Source organism: Bison bison, unplaced genomic scaffold, assembly GCF_000754665.1.
Source record: "Bison bison bison isolate TAMUID 2011002044 unplaced genomic scaffold, Bison_UMD1.0 scf7180017864304, whole genome shotgun sequence".
NCBI classification, from domain to species: Eukaryota; Metazoa; Chordata; class Mammalia; order Artiodactyla; family Bovidae; genus Bison; species Bison bison.
In genome coordinates this window covers 16,804,514-16,815,457 of record NW_011494876.1, presented here as the reverse complement: position 1 = coordinate 16,815,457, position 10,944 = coordinate 16,804,514, and the positions used below count along the sequence as shown (strand labels likewise).

At 54.4% G+C, this 10,944-nt stretch overlaps 3 protein-coding genes across 4 annotated transcripts in view; 2 read left to right on the top strand and 1 right to left on the bottom strand.

The window, feature by feature from the left end:
* The window catches only part of ATRIP (ATR interacting protein), a 17,749-nt gene extending 10,210 nt beyond the window's left edge, over positions 1-7,539 (top strand). Inside the window, exons 10-15 of the mRNA XM_010851908.1 lie at positions 1-407; positions 5,239-5,375; positions 5,545-5,636; positions 6,423-6,503; positions 6,727-6,979; positions 7,387-7,539. The exon at positions 1-407 is cut by the window's left edge and continues 25 nt beyond it. Coding sequence (XP_010850210.1) covers positions 1-407; positions 5,239-5,375; positions 5,545-5,636; positions 6,423-6,503; positions 6,727-6,979; positions 7,387-7,454 — 1,038 coding nt within the window. The 3' untranslated portion in view covers positions 7,455-7,539. The remainder of the gene's footprint in view (positions 408-5,238; positions 5,376-5,544; positions 5,637-6,422; positions 6,504-6,726; positions 6,980-7,386) is intronic.
* On the top strand, positions 5,604-9,486 carry TREX1 (three prime repair exonuclease 1). Of its 2 annotated transcripts, XM_010851909.1 has the most exons (4): positions 5,604-5,636; positions 6,423-6,503; positions 6,727-6,979; positions 8,473-9,486. In XM_010851909.1, exon 4 carries the CDS (start codon positions 8,494-8,496, stop codon positions 9,439-9,441), a length of 948 nt encoding a protein of 315 aa, XP_010850211.1. In that variant the 5' UTR covers positions 5,604-5,636; positions 6,423-6,503; positions 6,727-6,979; positions 8,473-8,493; the 3' UTR covers positions 9,442-9,486. The 2 variants fall into 2 exon arrangements, with proteins under 2 accessions (XP_010850211.1, XP_010850212.1); XM_010851910.1 differs by lacking the exons at positions 5,604-5,636; positions 6,423-6,503; positions 6,727-6,979 and adding an exon at positions 7,614-8,181.
* A 237-nt stretch (positions 9,487-9,723) lies between these two features.
* The window catches only part of SHISA5 (shisa family member 5), a 27,555-nt gene continuing 26,334 nt past the window's right edge, over positions 9,724-10,944 (bottom strand). The window contains exons 6-7 of the mRNA XM_010851912.1: positions 10,883-10,944; positions 9,724-10,802 (exon numbers count right to left, since the gene is read on the bottom strand). The exon at positions 10,883-10,944 is cut by the window's right edge and continues 42 nt beyond it. Coding sequence (XP_010850214.1) covers positions 10,723-10,802; positions 10,883-10,944 — 142 coding nt within the window. The 3' untranslated portion in view covers positions 9,724-10,722. The remainder of the gene's footprint in view (positions 10,803-10,882) is intronic.

The window sequence follows — 10,944 nt, the reverse complement described above, 5'->3', positions numbered from 1 at the left end:
GCGGCCCCGCCGACACACCCCTCCCGTGTGAGCCCTGGGGTAGAGGCCAGCCCCGAGGACTCTCTTTATAACCTGGAAGGCTTCTCGGTGGCGGCACTTAGCGTTCTCCAGCACCTGGTGTGCCACAGCGGAGCAGTCGTCTGCCTGTTACTGTCAGGAGCAGGCGCTGAGCCTGCTGCGGGCGAAGGAGACCAGAGCCAGGTTCACGGACATAGTCATGGGGATGCAACCTCAGCCCCAGAGGGGCTTGCCAAGGACCAAGGCCAGCATCCACTCTTGAAGATGCTCCTTCACCTTCTGGCTTCCTCTTCTGCAGCAACAGGTCACCTTCAAGCCAGTGTCCTCAGCCAGTGCCTTAAGGTTTTGGTGGAATTAGCTGAAAATGCTTCCTTTGATTTCCTGCCCAGGTATCCTGCAGCATGGGAGTCATGGTTCCTTGTGGGTCTTACCTGACCTCTCAAGGTCTGTCCTGTGGCCCCTGAGCTTGCTCCCATCTTGCCGCGTTCATACTGCTCGGCTCTAAGCCTTGGTTTAGGTTCTTGGCTCAGGGAGTTCTGAAGTCATGGGAAATGGGGCCAGGTGTTAGAACCAAGGAAGTGGTTTATTTGGCTTAGTGCTGCCTCTAGACAGTAGGTAAGCAAAACACACGTGTTAAAAGAAGGCTGCTAGTCACCATGGAAGAGCGTCCTGCCCCCAAGACAAAGACCGAACCCAGAGACCTGTGGACCTGGGACGTGCGTCAGGTGAAGACCGCACATCATGGGCATGTTGAAGTTGAGTTTGCTGGGGTTCCCTGAGGAGGCAGAGGGTGTGCAGGTACAAGCTGACTGCTGGGAATCTGCCCATCTGCAAGGTGCCCACCACTGGCATGAGCCACAGGTCACTTGTTCCTCTTAAAGTTTGTTGCGAAACACCACTATAATAAAGTCCTAGCTTGGGATTCCAGACCTTGAACACTTGGGAAGGTAACCCTCCCCCAGCCAGTCCTCTAGTTAGTCCTAGAATCTCATCTCCCCCCTCAGCACTCCACCCAGAGGCCAGTTCTTGTGTTGGAACGACTCCACTGGCTGCACAGATTTTAAGTCTTTTCATCTCTGAGCCCAGAATACCTGTTTACTAAACACATTTCTGGATCCTGGTTGCCATATGAATATATTCCCGCCTATCTGGTCCATCCTAAAGGTGGTGCTCAGAGCTCGACACAGTGTACTGCAGAGTAGTATGGACAGCAAGGTAGGCCCAGGTCATAGTGGCTGGTTGCTTGGATTTTTTTTTTTCCTTTTGAGTCTTCTCTTTCCTTTTTTTCTTTTTAAAATTCCATAGTGCTTTACAATTTTCAGAAGTTTCACACATGATTTCATACAATCCCATAACAACGCTGCTTTAATCTACCCCCATTCTGCCCTTCCTTCCTTCTCTCTCCCCAAAGGTAACCACTAGTTTGCTCTATGAGTCTTTATCTTTTTTAGTTCACCAGTTTCCTGTATTTCTTAGATTCTACATATACATGATATCATACAGTTTTTGCCTTTCTCTGTCTTATTTCACTTATCATAATGCCCTCCAAGGCCATCCATGTTGTTGCAGATGGCAAAATTTTGTTCCTTTTATGGCTGAGTTGAAGATTGAAGGCGAAAGGAGATGGGGGTGGCATTGGATGAGATGGTTATTAGATAGCATCACCGATTCAATGGACATGAATTTGAGCAAACTCCAGGAGATAGTGAAGGACAGAGAAGCCTGGCATGCTGCAGTCCATGGGGTCCCAAAGAGTCTGACCTGACTTGGCGACTGAACAACAACAGTATTCCGATGTGTGTGTGTGTGTATCACAACTTCTTTATCCATTCATCTGCTGATGGACACTTAGGTTGCTTCAACACCTTGGCAATTGCAGATAATGCTTCTATGAACATCGGAGTGCATGTATCTTTCCAAATTACTGTTTTGTTTTTTTCTTCCCGGATATAACCCAGAAGTAGAATTGCTGGATCATATGGTACTCCCATTTTAGTTTTTTGAGAAACTCCCATACTCTTCCACAATGGCTGCACTAATTTACATTCCCACCAATAGCACTGAAGGATTCCCTTTTCTTCTCATCCTTGCCAACATTTGTTATTGGTGTTCTTGATGGTGGTAGCCATTCAACCAGTTTGAGGTGATGTCTCATTGTGGTTTTGATGTGCGTTTCCCTGGTGATGAGTGATAACTGAGCATCTTTTCATGTGTCTGTGGGCCATCTGGCTGTCCTCTTTGGAAAAATGTCTATTCAGTTCTGCTCATTTTTGATTGGGTTGTTTGTTTAATGTTGAGTTGTACGAGCTGTTTATATATGCTGAATATATGACCCGCTTATTGGTCATATCACTTGCAGTTATCTTCTCCCACAATAATGGGTTCTCTTTTCATTCTGTCCATGGTTTCCTTTGTTGTGCAAAAGCTTTTAAATTTAATTAGGCAGGTCCCATTGGCTTTTTTTTTTTTTTTTTTGCTTTTGTTTGCTTTAAGAGATGGGTCTAAAAATCAGTTGCTGCAATTTATGTCAAACGGCGTTCTGCCTGTTTAAATGTTTTTCTTCTAGTTCTGTGAAAAATGCCATTGGTAATTTGATAATGATTGCACTGAATCTGTAGATTGCCTTGGGTAGTACAGTCACTTGGACAGTATCGAGTCTTCCAATCCAAGAATAGGTTCTGTCATTTCATCTGTGTCGTATTCAGTTTCTTTCATCAACATCTTACAGTTACGGGAGTCTGGGCCTTTTTGCCTGCTTAGGTAGGCTTATTCTTAGATGTTTTATTCTTTTTGATGCAATGGTAAGTGGGATTGTTTCCTTAATTTCTCTGATAGCTCATTGTTAGTGTACAGAAATCCAACAGACTTCTGTGTCTTAATTTTGTATCCTGCAACTTTACCAAATTCATTGATGTGTTCTAGTCATTTTCTGGTGGCATCTTAGATTTTCTACGTACGGTATGTCATCTGCAAACAGTGACATTTTTTTCTTCCTTGCCAGTTTGGATTCCTTTTTCTTTCTTTTTCTTCTCTGATTGCTGTGGTTAGGGCTTCCAAAACTATGCTGAATAAAAATGGTGAGAGTGGGCATCCTTGTCTTGTTCCTGATCTTAGGGAAAATGCTTTCAGCTTTTCACCAGTGCGTATGATGTCAGATGTGGGTTTTTCATATGTGGCCTTTATTATTAGTATGTTGACCTAAGTTTCCCCTATACCTGCTCTCTGAAGTTTTTATCAAAAATGGATGCTGAACTTTAGCAAATGTTCTGCATCTGTTGAGATGATCATATGGTTTTTTAGTCACTTTGTTAATGCAGCTCATCACATTGATCTGTGGATAAGTGAAAAATCCTTGCATCTTGCTTTCTTATTGTTTAAATGAATGAATTCCAGGAACCACATTTTTACCAGTTATCATGGTAGATAGATCACCATTCTATTCTGTTGACCTTGTCTGTAAGGTGAAACAACAGCCGTTTCATGGGTGCTTACAAGCCCAGGCGGCACCCTCAGAGCCCTGCGTCCTCCCGCCCAGCACAGAGCCTGGCTCTCTGTGAGCACTCAGTGTTTGCTGAGTGAATAAACTCTGTGTTGAGTTAGGGAATCTTGTCTGAAATGCCAGAGGGAGTGTATTAGATGGTTTCAAGCCAGTTAGGCTCCTAAGTGACTGTCTGATGCCACTTCCCACACAGTACTTCCCTTCCAAATTCCTTCATGCTTACAAGCTGAACCCCATTACCACACAGCTTCCTGTTCACCTTGGAATAAAAGCAAAAGCCAGGGACAGGTGCTGGGCTGTGCTTAGTCGTTCAGTACGACTCTGTGACCCCATGGACTGTAGCCTGCCAGGGTCCTTTATTTATGGAGATTCTCCAGGCAAGAATACTGGAGTGGATTGCAGTGCCCACTCCAACTCTGGGATTGAACCGCACTGCAGGCAGATTCTTTACCGTCTGAGCCACCAGGGAGCGTAACACAGGTGCTACCAGGGCTCTAAAGCATATGTGGTACAGCACAAGTGGCCAGGCAGCCTGTGGCCTCGGGAGGGCGCCCCTGCCCATCCAGGCTTGAGGGCGTGTCATCCCCTGAGGCTTGCCTTTCTACCCCATCTGGTGTAGCAGTTAGGTGGTCCAGGGTTGCTCCCCAGGTACTGGCATGGCAGGGGCATTTTTTTTTTTTTTTTCTGACAGGTGCTTTTGAACAAAAAGGACTTATCTCCAACTCATGCAGACTAGCACGACTGTTATTTATTGTGCATTTGGGGGCCCTGGAGGGAAAAAAAAGCATTTAAAAGAAGGCTCTGATGTTTTCAAAAAATACTTTGGAAATAACTGTGTTGTATATATAGACAGATTTATTTATTTTAGTTTCAGTGGGCCACTTCTAGCCTAATAATGAAATTAGGTTACTTGTTAGTGGATACTTGGAAATTCCAGCTTCCCAACAAGTTCCATACTCCCTGGTGGCTAGAAATGTTCAGCTTGTCTATCGTACAGGATTTGCTCTCAAATGAGTTTGCCCCAAATAGACTTTGTTCCCTAATGGTACACAGGGAATATTCTTAACCTCCTTATATGAAAGGGGACACACCCATAGAACTCCCCCACCACCTAGGAGGTTGTGTGGGTTGAGCAAACAGCAGTGCTTATCTTAGGACTTGGCTCCCTGGTAATGAATGGGCCAGGTCTTTGCCCGAGACTTGGGGGAAGAGTGCCCGAGCCCCTCACCATGCACACCTCAAGTGGGTACCTTCATATACTTGGCTGCAGAGGAGCTAGTGTTTCCTGACAAGCGGAGAAAATGAAGTCTTCCTTGCTTGGCAAGTGATGTCATGAGATCTGACCAGAGTCTGGCTAGTCCTTTGGTGGTGGGTTTAGGACTTTCCTCTCACACTCAGCTCAAGACCTGGCTCTGTATTTGAGAGCAGAGGCAGGAAGGAGCTGGGAGCAGTGTAGAGGCCAGCTCCCCAGGTCCAGGGAGGCATCCTGTATTTTCGAGGTGGCACTGGGCCAGGCAAGGTCCTGTCCTCTTTCAGCCATGGCAGCCCCGCAGTGAAGGGTAACTCACTTGTTTGCAGGCTAACATTTGGACCCAGGTCTGCCTGAATCCAGGCTCCTCTTCCGTGGCCTCTTCAATTTCCCGTTACCGACAGTGAAAAAGGAGGGTGAGTTTCGGAGCTGCCTTGGAGGCATCACGTCTTTCTGGGCCCCTGTGTTTCAGGTTCCAGTGCGTGTTCAGGGTGCTGCCGCAGTGCCTGCGCCCAGAGACGCCCCTGCCCAGCGTGCTGCTGACGGTTGAGCTCCTGTCCCTCCTGGTGGACCATGAGAAGCTCGCACCTCAGCTCTGCTCCCACTCGGGTAAAGCAGGCCAGGGGGTGGGGGGCACGCGCCCGGACAGCTCCAGCTAGTTGGAGGGGAGGGAGGTGGCAGGGACGGGCCAGGCACCTCCTGAGGCCTCCCGCAGCTTGTACCTCAGGCGGTGGGTGGGAGGGCGGAGCCTGAGTGTGAGCTGGGGCCTCCCTTCCAGAAGGCTGCCTCCTGCTGCTGCTGTACATGTACATCACGTCAAGGCCTGACAGAGCCGCCTCCGAGACACAGTGGCTGCAGCTGGAGCAAGAGGTAAAAGAACCAGAGCCCCTTTGTGGACGGCTTGCCACCCCACCCCACGCCACCCCACCGGAGGGGCACTTTTCCTCCCTAGGGGACAAAAGGGGCTTTCATTCACATCGGTGACGTGTTTAGAGACTAACAAGGAAGACTCGTTTTGGGGGGCCCCCTACTATACAGATATAACACGCATGGACCCAGGATATCCTGGGGTGGCAGGGTGGCCTGGTACCTGGAGGTGGGCCTGGAGGCAGGGAGTCATTGGTGACACACAGGTCTTGGTCCTGAGCGTCTCTTGGGAAGGCCCAGGATACCATCACCTCTTGGATCCCATCAGTGCAGACAGTTGAGTTCAGTCGCTCAGTCATGTCCAACTCTTTGCAACCCCGTGGACTGCAGCACGCCAGGCTTTCCTGTCCATCACCAATTCCGGGAGATTGCTCAAACTCATGTCCATTGAGTCAGTGATGCCATCCAACCATCTCATCCTCTGTCGTCCCCTTCTCTTTCTGCCTCCAATCTTTCCCATCATCAGGGTCTTTTTTAAGGAGTCAGCTCTTCGAATCAGGTGGCCAAAGTAGTGAAGTTTCAGCTTCGGCATCAGTCCTTCCAGTGAATATTTAGGACTGATTTCCTTTAGGGTGGACTGGTTTGATCTTCTTGCAGTCCAAGGGACTCTTTAGACAGGCAGTTGCTTAGGCCACTGGAGCTCTGCAAGAAGCCTGAGAAAGCCCTCACCGTGATTGGAACTGGGGTGGTGTTCTGGCGCGGATGTAACCGAGTCTGTTCTCGTTCTAGGCCGTGTGGCTCTTGGCCAAGCTGGGTGTGCAGAGCCCCTCCTCCCCAGTCACTGGCTCCAGCTGCCAGTGCAACGTGGAGGTGAGTGCCAGGGGCAGAAGGGGGCTGGCAGCGGGCAGCCCTGCTGGTGGGTGACAGGGCCATTGGAGAGCATTCCATGCTCCTTCACCAGGGCTGGACCCTGGTGCTGCCGCTCAGAACCCTTCTCACCCTGGGGTGAGGCTAGGACCGGGGCTGCCCCGCTGAGCCGGTGGTCCGGGTGCAGAGACCACATGCCCTGACCTCTGCCCGCGCCCTCCCGCAGGTGGTCAGAGCGCTCACGGTGGTGCTGCACAGACAGTGGCTGACAGTGCGGCGGGCAAGGGGGCCCCCGCGCACCGAGCAGCAGAGGCGGACGGTGCGGTGTCTGCGGGACACGGTGCTGCTGCTGCACGGCCTGTCCCAGAAGGACAAGCTCTTCACAGTGCACTGCGTGGAGGTCCTGCACCAGTACGACCAGGTCATGCCCGGGGTCAGCACACTGATTCGAGGGCTTCCTGACGTGACCGACTGTGAAGGTGAGCCTGCAGGAGGCCCCCCCGCCCCAGCCCCAACGTGGGGTCGGCTCTGAAGTCCCCGGGCGAGTCAGACCCCCTGGCCTTAAGTCAGCGGCCCGCCATCCACACAGCCTTTGCCAGCACCCGGCCACCCTTCCCTTCCTGCTCTGGCTCCTCTCTCAGTATATCAGCCTGCCTTTGGCTCGTATCTACTGAGTCAGCCTGGCAGAGCCATGGCTTTTCCAGAAACATCCCTGTCTGAATCGCCTTTGTATCACTTTGCTTGCAGTAGCTGAGGGAGCGAGGCCTGGGCGTGGAAGGGACTGGTTAGTTCCTGCGGGCCTGGGGGGGCGGACGGAGTGGTGGGGCCACCCCCAGTCCCGGCGCCTTTGGGCCTTCACCACAGAACCTTCTGGGTTTTGGCTCAGAGGCGGCCCTGGAGGATCTCTGTGCCGTGGAGACCGACATGGACGAGCCCGAGATGGACTGTGGCTGAGGCCTGTGAGCACCGAGCCACACGGTGGCACCAGAGCCACTCCCGTCCTTCCCTCCTCCTCTGATTAAAAGCACTGACTGGCTGAGAACGCGCCAGCCTTGTGTTTCCTGAGTTTGCTCCGTGTGGGCAGAGTGGGAGGGGCAGAGCAGGAGGGAGACCTGGGAAAGGCTGAGATCCTTGCTGGGCCCTGCCAGAGAGGAGAGCTCCAGCCCCACGGTGATGAATCTGCCCTGGGGAAGGAGCCCTGCCCCTTGTGGATTTGCCCTGAGTCATCCCTCTCTCCTGAGGCCACTGGAAGAAACCATTGTGTGCAGGGGTGGAGGCAGCCCTCAGCCCAGGCCTACAGGGAGGCCTGGGAAAGTGGGGCCACAGACTGCGTGCAAAATGGCCATAGCAAGGGGGCTCCCAGCAGGCCAAGTCATGAAGCCAGCCTCCCCCCATAGCCTGGTCCTCCCACCTTGAGCGTGCGAGGGCCCTGGTGCACCATGCTAGCCAGCGGGCCCACAGCCAGAGATCTGAGGCCTTTGGGGCGGCCCTGCGGGTGCCTGGAGAGGGACGGATGCTATCAGGAGGGACGGCCCAAGCCAGCTGACGAGGGGCGGGCCGTGCTCACAGCAGCCCTTGGGCGGGCTCAGGCTAAGTTTCACTTCCCGCCACTGCTGCTGCCGGCAGCAAGAACCAGGCAGAGAGGGTGCACCCTGAGTCATTGCTGCCTGCTGGCTCCTCGGTAAGTGAGAACCCCCAAGGGGATGAGGCAGGGTGGGAGGGCCATGGGTACCCCCACATACACTAAGAGGGCACCAGGGGAGGAGCTGAGCCTTCCCCTGGACAGCTGAGTGAGTGGGTCCCACTAAGGAAGCCACCCTACCTTCTCTGTCTTACTGCCTGATAGTGGGTGCTGGAGCTCAGCAACAGGATCTAATGGGGCAGGGAAGGCCAGAGGTGCTCCCACCCCACCCACCTTACAGCCCGTCAGCGGACACTCACTCTCCCACCCCGACCCCCTGCTCCTCCCCAGGCTCAGCAGCAGACACCCACCATGGGCTCTCGGGCCCTGCCCCCGGGGCCTGTGCAGACCCTCATCTTCCTGGACTTGGAGGCCACCGGCCTGCCCTTCTCCCAGCCCAAGATCACCGAGCTGTGCCTGCTGGCCGTCCACAGATATGCCCTGGAGGGCCTTTCTGCGCCTCAGGGGCCTTCGCCAACGGCACCCGTGCCGCCCCGGGTGCTGGACAAGCTCTCCCTGTGCGTGGCTCCAGGGAAGGTGTGCAGCCCCGCGGCCAGCGAAATCACGGGCCTGAGCACCGCCGTGCTGGCTGCACATGGGCGTCGGGCCTTTGACGCTGACCTGGTCAACCTGATCCGTACCTTCCTACAGCGCCAGCCGCAGCCTTGGTGCCTCGTGGCCCACAATGGTGACCGCTACGACTTCCCCCTGCTCCGGGCCGAGCTGGCACTGCTGGGCCTGGCCAGTGCTCTGGACGACGCCTTCTGTGTGGACAGCATCGCTGCCCTGAAGGCTCTGGAGCCGACTGGCAGCTCCTCGGAGCACGGCCCAAGGAAGAGCTACAGCCTGGGCAGCGTCTACACACGCCTGTACGGGCAGGCCCCGCCAGACTCGCACACCGCCGAGGGGGACGTGCTCGCCCTGCTGAGCGTCTGTCAGTGGAGGCCGCGGGCCCTGCTACGGTGGGTGGATGCTCACGCCAAGCCCTTCAGCACCGTCAAGCCAATGTACGTGATCACAACCTCTACTGGAACCAACCCAAGACCATCTGCTGTCACAGCCACTGTGCCCCTGGCCAGAGCCAGCGACACCGGCCCCAACCTTCGAGGTGACAGGAGCCCCAAGCCAGCTCCTTCCCCAAAGATGTGCCCTGGAGCCCCACCCGGGGAAGGGCTGCTGGCCCCCCTGGGCCTGCTGGCCTTCCTGACTTTGGCGGTAGCCATGCTGTATGGGCTGTCCCTGGCCATGCCCGGGCAGTAGGCCAGGAAGGGAAGTCTGACTAATAAAAACCCCCCACAGCACTGAGCAATCACTCGCCTCTACCCTCCGTGGTGGCCTTACAGCCTCCTGCCCACGCTCACAGACCTGGGGCCAGGGGCACAGAAAACGAGTCTTTGTCCAGCACTCTCCCTACCTGGACGGGGTCAGACTTCTGAGTTCAAGAGAAGTAGGAGACCGTGAACTTCCAATACTGGATGGAAATGATAGCTAGCCTGACTCCCAATCCCAGCAGCCAGGGCTACAATGAAAGGAGGCAACAGCTCGAAACATCTGCATTTATTACAAACAAGGGTGCAGACCCGAGACTCCAAACACATTATGAGGTCCTGACCTACGACAGTAAGACACGGACAGAGGGGTGGGGAACATCGAGGTATGTGTCTAGGTCACAGGAGCCCCCTCAGGGTCCCCTCCACCTTTGGTCCAGACGACACCTTGGCCCAGGTGTCCCTGCTGCCAGGACACACCTAGGCCTGGGGTCCAGCAGCCGGGTAGCCTGTGAGGCTGGTGATGGGGAAGCAGGGACTCAGAGTCCCTCTCCTCTCTGGGGAAGTCTCCCTCTAGGACCCAACGGTTTCAGCCTCACAGCAACCATTACACACATTTTGGAACAGAAAACAGGTAAAATATTAAGCTAACAGTAAAATTAAAACACTGCAGGGAGGACACCTGAGTGGACAAGTGGTCAGAGGCTGCCCTGTCCACCTGTGAAAGGGGCCAGGGCCAACCGGGGCAACCAGAACCGTGGGTAAGTGTGGGCCTCCAGGTGGTCCCAGGAAGGGTGCAAGAAGGGTCCAGGGAGGGTGGGGCTCCACCTGAGGCGTTCAGATACTCAGGAGGCCACCCACTCGCCCGCACCGTGGGTCTGGTGCTTCAGAGACAAAGCTGGGGACAAGCCCTGGCCTCATGCCACGGCTAGGCATGCCACAGAAACCGAAAGACTGCATCCTGCCCACACAAAAGCTGTGCTGTCCTAGTATGACAAGCACCCCTGCTCCAGCCCCAGGTCTCCCTGGGGTGGCTGGAAAAGAACCGTTCTTTGGGGTTCCGGGAAGCATAATCTCAAGTGAGGAGGGGAACACAACATGGTCCCGGCAACTCTGACATGGACTGCTTCCCACACCCCTCGTCGCCATCACCAGAAGCCTCATGTACAAACGGGACACACACACACCACGCCTGGGGAGAGAGGCCCACACCCGCACACCCATTCACACACGCAGGACAGATCAGCTGGTAGCCAGAGATGCCAGGGCGTGCTCAGGGGACTGCCTTCGGGGGCTCCATGTAGGCCGGATTATAAGGAGGCTGGCTGGCAGGGTAGGGCAGGGCTGCACCTCCTGGAAACAGAGAGGACACCAATTAGCTGGGGCCACGGCTGCAGGGGGTCACGCATGGCGGAGTCGGCAGGCATACTCACCAGCCATCGTCTCGTGGTAGGCAGGGGGGCCCATGGGCTGGGTCGGGTAGGGTGCTGTTGGC

Bases quoted from the DNA above. Each gene is read 5' to 3' on its own strand.
- TREX1 (XM_010851909.1), top strand. From the start codon at position 8,494: ATGGGCTCTCGGGCCCTGCCCCCGGGGCCTGTGCAGACCCTCATCTTC.